At 33.6% G+C, this 14553-nt stretch overlaps 1 protein-coding gene across 1 annotated transcript in view; it reads left to right on the top strand.

Annotated features, from left to right (window-relative positions):
* The window catches only part of LOC131875992 (uncharacterized), a 95162-nt gene that overhangs the window by 16929 nt on the left and 63680 nt on the right, over positions 1 to 14553 (top strand). Inside the window, exon 2 of the mRNA XM_059220747.1 lies at positions 3815 to 4054. Within this exon, the coding sequence (XP_059076730.1) occupies positions 3815 to 4054 (240 nt within the window). The remainder of the gene's footprint in view (positions 1 to 3814; positions 4055 to 14553) is intronic.

Here is a 14553-nt window from a genome sequence, read left to right as displayed (position 1 = left end):
TACTTGTACACATGTAGATTAAATATTCAATATATATAATTTAGAACCTAGAAATTATGACATAATAGGGCTTATTAATTTTATGACTTAATAGGTCTTATCTATTATAAATGACTTAATTATATACGAGAAAAATGCAATTACACAAGAAGCAAGTTGATGGAATTTGAAATTTGCAAATACACATGTATTATCTCAAATTAATTATGCTTTCCAATTAAAACAAAATTATTTTTAATCCTATTATTTCCAATTAATTTAATTAAGATATTTTAAATTAATTTTCATTAAAAATATTAGATAAAAAATATTGAATTCTAATTAATTGATACGTAATACATATTAAATTAAATAGAAATAAAATTAAAAATACATACTTGCATCATGATATCTTTGTCTTCTTTGTTCTCGATATCTTTCTTCCATTTCGGGAGGATAATTCCTTGAAGTCTCATTTTGCCTTCTCTTCTTGTTCCCCATGCTTTTACAAAAAACCTTCAAATTATTGCCTTCAAAATAATTTTCAAATGTCTTCTCTCATCCAAAAATGCGAATTATTTTAATCATTTGGGTGATAAAAAACGAAAAAAAATTATGGACATTTATACGACTCCACAAATGAAAAAAAAAACAAAAAATGCGTCGGCCAGAGTTCGAACAAAAGCCGACAGTTAAAAATTGTTGGGTTCGCTCGAACATGACAGTTACAAAAATGTGCATGCCAAAATCGAGCTCATTGGTTCGAGCGAATGGGGGTTCGCTCAAACCCTTTTGGGTTCAAGCGAACCCAATTCGCTCGAACTGGTGTTCATTCGAACCCTCAAATTAAAGGTTTCTCCCAAAAAATTTCAGAGTTCTGAAGAACTAATGACTTCGGAGCTCTGGTTCAAAGCACGAATGAAATAATCTTGATAACCCAAAAATATTAGATGGTAGTACTCGAAGCAAGCTTTCCAACAAGTATAATTTTGTTATATTTTGAATTTATTATGTTCTTGTTTTTTTAATTTTATGGAAAATTGGTTTTTCACCGAACATGAACTTCTTTGTTCAACGCATTGGGAAAAATAAGAAAATAATTCAAAAAAAATCAGAAAAATATCTATGCCCCTGGTATTGATGTCTTCTTTCTAACAAAAAAAAAAATTGAATTTCGATTTATATAGAACAAGTTATGTGTTCAAACGTAAACCTATGTTTGAATTATGACTAGTCGGACTTCAAAACTTTATAAAATGAAAAATATTGAACATATTACTATAAAACCAAATGCAAGCTCTGGTTATTGATGTTACAAACCAAAATTCGAAAGAATTGAGTTTTTATCATTTATAGAAAAAAAGTTATGCGTTTCGGGAGGCACATCACTCTTAAAAAATGTAGTTTGTTGTAAAAAACTACTTTTCGAGGGAGATGGAAATTTTTTTTAAAAATCCTTCAAAAAAATTTGAAAAAAATGTATATAGAATATATAAACAAAATTCTAGAAATCACTAATTTACATCATCTTCAAATTTTTAATATTTTAAAAGTTATAGTTCTCAGAAGTTGAAGATTATTTTAAAAATGTACATCTCAGTGTCAAAAGTGGCAAAAAAGTGGGAACCATTATTGTGAGTTCACCCAAAGACGTTACACCTTTCTCAGTGATCTCCCAAATTTCCTTTCAAGACATCTCAGGTGAGTCTCTATGTGAATCTTTCATACCCTGTAACTTGTTCCATCAAGCCTAAAAAATTCTCTCCGAAAAACAGCTATAGATGCATTTGATGAACTTGAACTACTAGATGTCATAGGATCTTCCTCAAGTGGTTAAGCTTTTGCAGAGAGGACCAAGATCTGATACCAATTGTTAGACAACTCAAATAACCAGAGGACAACTGTGAGGGGAGGGGGGCGAATCATTTTTCAATAGATTACATAACTTTAAGCATTCAAATCCTTATTACCGGAACACATAAACTCAATACCAGGCTACATAAACCAAATACCATAATGACTGATATAGCAACTAAACATAAGCATAAATCATAGAACAATTACCATCCATCTAGAACACATGACACCAAGATTTGTACATGGAAAACCCAGTAAAGGGAAAAACCACAGTGGGAAGCCTACCCACAACCAAATAATACTTCTGCAGTAAGTATGTGATTACAATATGAGGGGCATGGACATGCAGAAAGGCCAACAACCTAGAGTGCATTGATCATCAGAAAAAGAGCCTCACCAACTACAAAATAAATCCAGACTACAATCCAGAAAGAAGAGTGAACTACAAAGATAGCATCTCCTATGCCTGAGAATAGTTTCGGTTAAGCTTAGTACTAGAGGTCTTAAACCTCTCTTACCAACCCAATTTGATCACCTATGATCGACCAAAACCTTTGTATATGATTACAACATTATTTGCACATAGATAGTCCTATATCCCATTACCATGATCTACAAAGAGATCTTACATCATATTTATACCAACCCGAGACCTAAACAATTAGGTTGACCACCTAAAAGATAATACAATAAATTCATAACATAAAACCACAATAAAATGATCAACCAAGTCGGGTTAGGCCGAAAACAATGTAAACCAATCATTAAATCCAGTCGATAATGCAACAGGACCATCCTCCAACACGTTACATAAACTGGTCCATAACCTAGATAGCACCGGACCCAAAATAGGTTGCCATAAACCAAATCCAACATCGTCGATCAACAGGAACACAAAAAAGATAACCAATAGAATCCCAAAATCCATCTAGAAGCCGCACCAACACCACTTATAACGTGCATCAAAAGATCTTCAACAAAGCTCTACTAGTAAAACCCTTATCGGTGACCAAAAGGCTTACAAGAACAAATGATAGCTCCCGAGTCATCAAATCCTAAACCAACTGATCATGATACACATCTGAATAGCATGAATGATAGACCCAAATCAATTCCACAAATGAAATAATACTAGAACATACCAGATCAATATCATAATCCAACCACTTTATCAAAACCTACTGGGAATTGGTAAACAACCAAAACAGTCGGTGTTTCCATCAATGACAAAACATCAATGCAACACATAATTAGTTCCTCCAAATACCAACAAACACAAGAAGTGTTGAGGTTAAGAAGGAGAAACATATAGACAAAAACAAGGAGAAACCTTCCAAGATACAATTCAGGAGAAAAGGTAAAGTCATTGAGCCCCATGCACCTAAAGCACCAGTAACTATAGGGAAGAGGAAAAACGAGCAAGCAAAGAAACTGACAGTTGATAATGAAGAAGAAACTAAATCAGAAGGTGAGAAGAAATCTCTGAGAGCTAGTGGCAAAAAGTCAAAGCTTGTAGGAGTGTCTACTGTTAAATCCGTCAAGAAACCGGTAGCTAAGCCTACATCTTTTGAAAAGCTATTAATAAGTATTAAGAAATATGGTGTTGTTAAGGGTTTAGATAAACTATATGATAAGTTTAGTGAGGATGAACAAAGGCAGATAGAGGATGCAGTTGTTTTTATGATCAATAAATATAGTAAATCCCTAATTGAATTGCAAGGGTAGATTTCAAATTCTTTGTATGATAAGCTTGATGCTAGATGGCTATCAACCATAAAACAAGATAGAGAATGTATTGAATTTATTCTTAAAAACTTGCAACCTGAAGCCACAAAGGAGGAGATAGATGAAATTCTTGCAAAGGCTAAATCATCTTTTAGATCTAAGAAAATGTTGACAAGGTTATTAGTTTGTGAAACTTAGTCAGTACATGCTAAGACTGATCAAATTCTGAAGAAATTTTTGGGGTTGATACCAGATGAGGAAGAAGAGCAACCGGAGAAGATTAAGACAAAAGATCTCCCAGATGATATAGATATTGATGATTTTTCACTTGATGAGATTGTTATGGGGAACCAACCAGTAGATGAAGAAGAAAAGATAAAACTGGTAAATGTACAAAATGAAACAGTTATAAATTCATATGATGATACAAAAGTTAAGGTAACTGGTACTGAGGAGGAAAAGAAATATCACATTGAGGATATACAGGATGAAGGTATTCAGATGACTGAACAATGGGAACAAGAACCAAAGAGATGAGAAGAAAAGCAGAATGAGCAATAGCCACCTATGATCACTCAAACAGTTGATACATAGACACCACCGGTAAAGGAGAAGGAGAAGGAAGAGGATAAGACAAAAGAAAAGAAAGAAGACGAAGAATTGAAATCAGTCAAACCATCACCTAAAGTGATACCTTTAACACCTACTTCTAAGCCAAAAATTGATGATGAGGAGGACGATGATGCATTACGTATACAAGGACCCATCAATATGGATGCATTGAGTTCTACAGAACTAATGGAGATTGCAATTTCCATGAAATCTAGAGCTAAGAAGAAAAGAATGAAGGAACAACAAAAGGAAGCTCAAACTATACAATGTGCAATTGAGATTTTGTCTAGGCTATTACCAGAGACAGACACTAATAGACCATCTACACCAATTGATAAGTTAGGTCAATTGGTTGTTGATGCTGGAGAAGAAATGAAATTTTTTGAAGATGCAACTTATTTCAATGTGGAAAAGGAATTTAAGAAGAAGATAATAGAGTAGATGATGAATGATATTGATAAACACAAATTTTCTCTTACGGTTAATAAAGATCATATTAAAGATGCAATTGAAACCAGAGGTAAAATCCTATCCACTATTGCACAGTTTTCATTATTTTGTGATGATCTGATGAAAAGGAAACATGAAACTAAAAAGAAACTTGAAGTTCTAAGTGAATCATTTAGCCCCCTAAATGATTATGCTATAACTTATGGAAGATCGGTTGTTGAACTTCAACATAATCTAAAAGCTTATGAGAATAAACAAGTCAAAAGGACTAAGTCACTATAGGAGATACAAACACTTTTTATCCTTAAGATTGAAATCTTGTAGAGAGGCTACAAGGAAACTGAAGCTATTATAGCTACTCCTAAGATGAGTACAATTGATGCCATGGAAGACTTGGATTGCCAGATAAGAACACATGTTGAGATAATAGACACTCTTTTGGAGACTTGGCACAATGCCTTGAAGCAATTACAGTCTCATTTTGGAGATGCATTTTCTAAGATGGCATTGTAAAACATTTTGAACTTTTATATCTATATATGATAATGCAAATTTGATGTATATTGCATTTATCTTCCATGTATTTGCTTACCTTTGCCATTGTCGTCAAAGGGGAGTAGTAGTGAAGTCAAAATATTGAATATTAATAGGGAGTAGTAGTATTTATGTTTTTAAATTTTTTAATAGCATGCACTTAATAAGGGGGAGTATGTGTCATGAGTAGAGTCAATTTTTTTATTGCACACTTAGAAAAAAAAATTTGTTGCCATCAATGCCAAAGAGGGAGATTTTTGCCTTGATGATGATGTTTTGATGTAATAGGTTGATTGATGACTTGTTTTATGTTGTCATTGATGGCAACTACGTTTTGATAGCCATCTAAGTCTTTTAGGCCAACCAGTAAAGCATAACCAGTAGAGGAGACTGTTTGTCAGTGAACCGACAAATATGACTTCAACCAATAAACAGGAATAGAGTTGTATTCAAAGAAATCAGTATGAGCAATCAATGAAGAGTTAGGTGATATGGTTTCGTAGGAGTGTTGGAGATTGTATCAGGTAGCTCTGTTTCATACCACAATGGCATATTCAACAAGATGAGCGAGTTATGTTGTACAGAGTAGTCGATCATGAAGAACAACTAACCGGTAGAACAAAGTCACTAAGATCGGTAAACAGATACACATAATGTTTTGTTTTTTAGTTGTTATTGTATACACTTAAAAATGGCTATGAGCGATTAAATAAATATTTAATAATTATTCTTCTATTAAATAGTTAATTTGAAAAGATTAATTTATTTAATTTCATGTCCTTCTATTAATTAATTTAATTGAAATATTTTATTAATTAATTCATTTATCCTTTTCCTCTAGTCAGTTAATTTTATTTTTTTTGTATTAAGTATCGTAGAATCACAAAGCTCATTTTTTCTCATTTGAGCATCCACGTTACAAACTTATTACAAATACCAGCTCCTTTCGAGCAAACTTATTACAAATACTAGCTCCTTTCGAGCACCAAACTAGAAACAACAATTGGAAGACCAAGGGTCACAACTTAGAAATCCACTTTAAACAACAATGGAAGACCAAGAGTCACAACTTAGAATTCTATACAAAGGTGTCCCTCATGGGAGTTGAACATGGGTCTCCACATTCAGAACTCAATGCTTTAACCAACTAAGCTCAACCCCTTGGACCTAGTCAATTAATTAAATATATAATATTTAATTATTCCTCTAATCAATTAAATATCTAATATTTAATGATTATTCTTCTATCCTATAGTCTCAATTATTAAATGATTTCTTAAATTATTTAATCCCTTTTCCAACTCATCCTTCCATCTCCACTTCATATTTCCTTTGCCAACTCATCCATCATGTGGCTAAATTAATTAAACAAAATTAAAATAAATAAACATTTATTAGCCACTTATCTTCAACTTCCCAAAATAAATGAAATATTGTGTACGCACACATGTTTCTTAACCTCCTTCTATATTCTCTCCAACATCCTTACATCTTAGGAAGGACTTGAGTCCACTTGTCCTCCCATGCCTAAATATTCTCCAACCATCCCTAGATTCCCCCAGTCAGCAACCCAGTCAAGGTGAGATGAGTGACACTTGTCTTCTCCTTCCCCCTTTCTCTCAACATTCACCTTTTCTCACAACCATCCAAATCTACAGATCTAATCATGACCATTGATCTAGGCCACATCATCTTATCCTCTCAAAGTATATAAATGAGGGAGTTTGAGTTGAGAAAGAGTTAGTCTTCAAGTGAGTCTTCAAGTGAGTTTTCAAGTTAACCATTTGTGAAAACTTATGCATCTGTGAGTTTTAATCATTAAGCAAATAGCAAATGGAAATTTAGCATAATCAGTTAGCATTGCATATCATAGTATCGGTTAACTATTAGTTATCAATGCATTCTTCATATTCCATCTTGGAAGCCATTAGTGCTTGAATGAGAGAACATCATCTGCAACCAGGAACAGTGGAGTTAGGACACAATGAGACTTAAATCATGAATGTAAAAATAATGTTTTTATTTTAAAATTCATTTCATGTAGTTTCATTGGTTGAGTTTGGATTTCCAGTAGAATTTCCTTTGTATTTTGTGAAACTAACATGTTGCGGGTAGTATTCTGATGATGAAATTCAAGTTGATACATTTTGGTGCCCACCATGGGGCTAGAGCCTCGCATATATCTTTCTAATATCATGTTTAGTTCTTACAAAACCAAATTTAACGCATCTGTAATCCAGATTCACGCCTGTGTGACTTCTGACAACACTTTTGTCTTGCAGGGTAGAGCATTTGGCATTTAGGTTAGCACTTTTGTCTGCAAATCAACGCATTTAATCCTCAGAGCAGCGCTTTTGTCTCACAGGTTAATGCATGTGTCATTTTAGTTAGCGCTTTTGTCAGTGATTTCTCGCTTCTTAATCTGTAGAGAAACGCTTTTGTATCACAGGTTCTTTCTTTTGTCCTCTAGGTTAGCGCTTTTGAGGTGAAAGACAACACATTTTTTAGGACAACCTTTTTATTTGCAACAAACGTTTCCCACGGGTCCGAATGTCCAAGAATTAAAAAATTTGAAACTACTGACATATCTATGTGTAGGGTTGTTTTTAAGAAAATTTCATGCATTTCCTCACGTAGTTAATTAAAAGTATTATTTTGGAAAGTAACACATCATATCTTGCCCATCTAGCTTAACTAAGGGGATAAATTGACAGCATGCAACTTGCATTTTGAGTGACTTCTTTAAAGTAGTTGCACATAGAATTTAGAAGGCTAAAATAAACTTGTGTTTTTTGTGCTTGATGAAGTAGTAGGTAAGTATTCTCTCACCCTCATACGGTGATCAGAAAACTAGACCTACTTTCTTTTATGTGTAACCTTTGGAGGGCCTGCCTTCCCGAGCTACCTTGAGGGGGCTAGTGAGAGGGGAACGACCCAAAGTGGAAACGGGATAATACCGATTCCTTTCGATCTACTCTAATTAAATCATATTTGTGATGAAAGTCACAAGCAACATGTGCTGATAAGTTCATACCGATACTATGTTTCCCCATAATCCCTATGGAGCGTAACCTCTATAGGCTGGGAACCTTTTGTATTTACAGAGCTGAAAGTGTTGCATGTATGGCCACATGACCGAAAACCTTTACTAAAAACCACTTGTACTAGTTGCTAAAATCCTTCTAATTGTTGGCACATGAGGTCGAACCTTTGAAGTGGCTCACACACATACAATTCTTAGTAGAGATATAAGGTTTTCCATGAGGAGTTTTCATGGAAACTGGTGCTTGGATTCCCTAGAGAAGTGAGTGTCAAGGGTGGAGCCAGTGGGGTCAAGCATCTAAATATCCACTTTGAATAGCATAGCCTCGGGAGAAACCCCATGTGAGATTCAACAATTATTGTCTCAGCCTGCCATAAGATTTGTACATGCTTGTGCATTTTGTGTTTCAAACATTGTGTCTTCTACGTCTATAACATGCTTAGAATGGTCAAAATTTGAAGAAATTCATCATCTAAAAAACAGCAAAAATCCAACAACTTTCTCAAAAATTTGAAAAGACTCCTTGAAACATAGTCAAAGTAGCTCTTTCAAGTAACAAAATAGCATTTTTATCCCATAAGTTAGCACTTTTGACCAAAAAAGGTTAAAACAGAGGCTTTTTCACATCTAAAACAAAGCATATCAAACCAAAATTTTAAAGTCAGTATCAAAATGCTTCTTGAGTAGAATTATATTTAAACTATCACACATTTTCAAACTAGTTCGATAACTGGGTCACCAATCCAACAGGCTATTTCCAAAAAGGATTCCATAAGCATAAAACTTTCAACAAGCTATTGATTCAAACATCTTAAGTGCAAAAATCAACATCATTGTCAGTTTCTCATCAGGATATATCAAATCCTCTATCACAAAACTTGATCAATCTACCTTGTGTTCATTACCTTGGATATATCTTTCCTATTTTGAACCTAGGTTATATCAAAATCAGAATTGCGCTCACATTGGAATCAAGCAAACTTGTAAACTATCATATGCTTGTATGAATCTTAAGTATCACCTTCAGAAAAGAAAACCTAGTTATAAAGCTACTCAGAAAAGGATAAGATTCTTGTATATCAATCGCAAGATCTTATTTAAACATAGGACATTCCTACACCGTTTTTGTCACTATTTACGTGGTTGCAGGACAAAATTTGATGGGGAAATTTTGCAAGGACGTGATTTTCAACAAAGAGATGCTTTATCACAACGAACAAACAATAGTGGTAAAATCAACAAAGCATATCTTCCTAAACCAATAATCACCTATTGAATTGTCTTTAGAAAACTTCAAAAATTTCAAAACAATCACATGTCAGTTTGGACTAGATCTCAATACGAACAACTCAGAAAACAACAAAAAAAAATGGAAGAAGAAGATATTTCAACATTCCAAACTTTTGGGTATACAACCGTTGATGAAGAAGTAGTCAATAACACCATTAGAGACCTTGAGCAAGATTTCAAATTTGATAGACTAATGGAAAAATATTAGCAAAGCAAAAAGAAAAATATCTTTTGATGTTGGCAAAATCAGGAGCTGAATCGCCACACAACTTTAACATAGAAGGCTTGAAACAAGATGCAGAGACAAGCAATACTCAAAACACAAATGATCCAAATAACAAAGATATAAACAAAGAAAGTGACAAAGAAACAAGAAAAGAACATGATGACACAAGAAGAGAACATAGTGATAGAAGAACTTACGAAGAGACAAGGAGAAACCGTATGGATAATCCATTGTTAAATCTCACTCAGTAAATGCAAACTCTACAATAACATCTAAAAGATATGCAAAATGGAAGAATCTCCAAGAAGTATTCATTGGAAGATATCTGCCCATATCATTTTGATAAAAGTTTGAATATGATACCATTTCCACAACATTGCGAGATCCCTAAATATGATAAATACGACGATAAATTTGATCCTCAAGATCACATTAGGGGCTTTTGTACTATAACTATAGAATTTTCACATGATAAAACTTACCTAATGTGTCTATTCCCTATGAGTTTAAATAGACAATCAATGGAATGGTTCTCCAGATTACTAGTTGGAATCAAATCTTTTGAAGAACTTGTGAATAGGTTTATTTCATAATACTCCTACGATGTAAGGAATCAGATAACAATGCTGGATTTACGCAATGTTAAACAAAATAATGGTGAATCTTTTATGATCTTCTTGCAGCGATGGAAATGAATGTTTAATAGGTATCCAAGAGATGTACCTGGTCAAGAAAAGATGGACATATTCATTGATAATCTTATCAGCGAAATGAGTTATCGTCTAAAAATGCAATGTCCTCCTTCTTTCACCAAGATGATTGAGAATGGTCTGAAAATAGAAGACGTGATGGTAAAGAAAGGAGAGCTAAAGCTTTACAATAATTCTTGCAACAACAACACCAACAACAATAACAACAAGGACAAATCCAAGTTTTGGTCAAAGAATAGGAATGCCATCAATGGAGGAAATGATGATAGTAATGCTACGAAACAACAACTAATCTTTAATCTATCAAGTCAAATCCCAAGTAATAACAATCAAGAAAACAATAAATCCAAATCTTTATTCTCCAATCCTCGCAAGAAATTCACAAACATTGGAGAACCCTTGGAATCATCTTTGAAAACTCTTCTTGCAAAAAAATTGATTATTTTACCAAAAGTAAGAAGTTATTGTTGGTATTATGGATGTGTTGCATTGGTTTTGTCATTGATGTCAACACTTATCAACACTTATCCTTCTGGAGATCTTTGGTTATGTTCACTAGCAAGTTCAGTGACTTATGCACAGTCACCAGTATTTGGTTGACCGGCAGGTTATTTTGTTCACTGACACTGAGGATCAATTGTTATCATCTGGAGATCACTTGGTTATGTCGAAGACATGGTTTGGACACTTGGTTTTGATGATTGGGTTATTGGTCTAATCGGGTTGACATATTTGTTGTTACCGACAAATTGGTCTAGGTTATGGACCGACAAGCGTTATCTATTCCAGATCAACATGGCACGTTATGGAGATGGTTTAATTAATTAATATTGTTGTTGATCCCACATGATGCATCACATCTTGACTTGTTTTAATTGATTTTATTGTAATATTGTTAGTGAGACAACCTACACATTTGGTCTTAGGTTTTGGTATATATGTAAGATCTTATTTGTGAGATTAAGGAAATGGTGTGTAATATGGTATGGTAAGGTTGTGATATTTGGTATATACGAATATAAGTAGAGTTACTCACGTAGACAACATTTGAAGATTCAAGGAAGGTTTGAAGGAGATAATCAGAGCTTAACCAGTACTGAATCCAACATTGGAGATGCTACTTTGAGCAGTACATTATCATTGGATTTAATCATCCAATTGTAGTCAGTGAGACTCCCATTCTTGTGATTGAGCAGTGAGCTCTAGGCAGCTGGGGTTTTTGCATGTGCAGACACCATTTGTATACACATACTATCTGCAGTAGTATCATCTGATTGTGGTTGCCTCCAGGTCCTAATAGTTATGAACCACAAATATAACCAAATTGTTGGAATGACAATCATTTTTCCAATTACCATTGACACAAAGGACACCAAACTAATGATTGTCAAATAATGAAACATCTTATCCAAGAAATAATCGATAATGGAACTATCATAGTGGATATTCATAAGATAAACGAATCCCACCCAGCCTTCAAAACTCTTCTTCCAAACTATGAAAAAGGTGAACAATCTAAATCAAAAGATGACAAAGACAAAGCCAAATTGAACTACACTTATACATATGAAGATGTGGTAAATGTCATCATTGTTAAAGATAACACACCTTCAGAACCAATCAACATTATTACGAGAAGCAAAGCGAAGGTCACATTTCCAATTATAATGAATGAATCAACCTCCACTTCACGATAATATAACTTAGTAGAACAATTGCAAAGAATACCTGCTCAAATATCAATTTTGGAACTTCTCAAAGTTTCACCTATGCATAAGGAAATTTTAGAAAAAGCTCTAATGGAAACAACAGTTCTTAAGGACTTGGATTTAGATCAGTTCCAAAACATGGTGGGACACCTTATAGCCCCTCATTGCTTATCATTTTCTGAAAATGATGGTGCATCCTTGCAACATCCTCACAATGCTCCCTTACATGTTGAAGTTACCATTAATAAAACTCGTGTCAAACACATACTCATAGATGGTGGAATTGGCTTAAACATTTGTGCATTAAGTTTAATAAAGGCTTTGGGATATTTTGAACATGTAGTAGATCCAAAGAAGAAAATAACCATTAAGGCTTATGATGAAGAGAATAATCCTTGTAAAGGAACTGTGGTGTTAGCAATCAAAATAGGACTTGTGGAAAGGAATACATTATGTCAAGTTCTAGATTTGAATCTCTCTTATAACATTCTTTTGAGAAGGCCATGGATTCACAACATGCAAGCAATACCTTCTACATATCACCAATTTGTAAAGTTTCCTCATGAGGGACAAGAGGTCACTATAATTACAGACTCAAGCCAAAATTGTAATAATTTGAAGCCAAGACAAGATACAAGAGTTCCACATAACAGAGAATTAGTATATCCTACCAAAGAAATTCAAGAAAAGTTATGGGAAACTTTCGAGAAAAAGCTCAAATTAAATGATGAAGGAATGGAAAAATATTCTTTGCATAATTTTCCACTTTCACCTAAATCATATGGAAAGCCTACAAATACCCAACCACAGATCTCAGAAAAATCAAAAGAAATTTTTAATGGAGCATTTGTTAGAGCTGGAACACTTGCAGAAGAAAATTAAGACAAGGAAATTATTGGTTGGTTATACAAAGATGAGAATGAAACTATAGCAACAACTGCAAAAAAACAATATTCCCATAGAGCAATATGGCAATGATTATAAGATCATACAAAAAATGGGATATGAAGGAAAATGATCAATTGGCAAACGACATCAAGGTATTTTAGAACCTATTTGTCCTCACTCGCAATCTAAAGAAGATAAATCGGGAATTGGATATTTAAAATCAAATCAAAAGCAACATAATTATCAATAGCCAAAGTGGAGAAAGAAATTAGTCTCTAAAGAAGAACAATGGAAAGAAAAGCTATATCAAGCAGTAGAAATAGTAGCCAAAAAGAAAAAACAAGAATAACATGAGAAACATCAAGAAGAACTTGCAATCAAAAGAGAAGAACAATCTTGTAAACAAGTTCAAGGAATACGAGCAAATGCTAAATCTGAACAAGATATTCTAGAAGCAGTAAAAAAAGAGATGACAGAAATCGGAGAATTATTTGCACCATACAATATTCCTGTATGGTACAATGGTGTAGTCCTAGACAATGGTTCAGAGATAGATTCAAATGAATATGAATGGGGTCCAGATGTATCAACTAGTATATCAAGTGAAGAAAAGAATGAAGAGAAAGCAACTATCACAAATGAAGACTTGTGTTTTATAAAACAAAGGATAGAGTTAGAAAGAAGACAAGAAGAACTCATAATCCAGAGAAAAGAGGCATATACAAGACAACAAAAGAAAGAGGATGAAAAATACCAAGTAATGCCATAAGGAACACAAACAGATATTGATCAAGCATCTAACATATCATATATGTACCAAGGTATGCAAGAACCATAGAAGAACTAAGAGATAGTCAAGTAGGAGTGACTATTAGTCCAGAAGAAGTTGAGTTCGAGAGAAGACAGAAGCTAGAAAAAGAATCCTCTATATCATGTACACAAGTATGTCAACTTCAAAATACAAATGAATCTATTGAAATTAATCAAGAAGGAACTTGCAGTACTAAAGATGTGTGTGTTGATATAATCCATTCATGTAAGGGACAAACATCAAATGAAGAATCATTTGAGCATGAATTACAAAATACCAATACAGATTTTGTTAGAACTGATTGGAGAACAATTGGGAAAGACTACCCTCAAGATCGTTTTATCTATGACATTACCTACTCTATGCCAGATTGTGACTATTATGTCATGAAACTTGAAGCACCTAACAATGATGATGATTATGACTTTCCCCTTCTTCATCCAGAACTAATTGATTGGGATAACCTAGAAAACACTGAATTGGATGTCTTTTCCAATGAGCATAACTTAGCTGTGTATCTTAATGTTGTCGAACCCATAACACCTAATATATCTTCCATCATGGAATCAAGTAACATTTCTTGAAGCCTAGAGAATGCCAAACTTTGCAGTTGCAAATTGAATAAAATAAGGAAAAAGACCTAGTGCTGAAAACCATTTTAAGGCAACACTAGATCAATCAAAAGGAAAAATAAAGGATGTATCTGACATTGAAAACCT

This window comes from Cryptomeria japonica, chromosome 5 (assembly GCF_030272615.1).
Source record: "Cryptomeria japonica chromosome 5, Sugi_1.0, whole genome shotgun sequence".
In the NCBI taxonomy this organism is placed as follows: Eukaryota; Viridiplantae; Streptophyta; class Pinopsida; order Cupressales; family Cupressaceae; genus Cryptomeria; species Cryptomeria japonica.
Note: the sequence above shows the minus strand (reverse complement) of the source record. Positions and strands in the feature narration are given on the sequence as shown.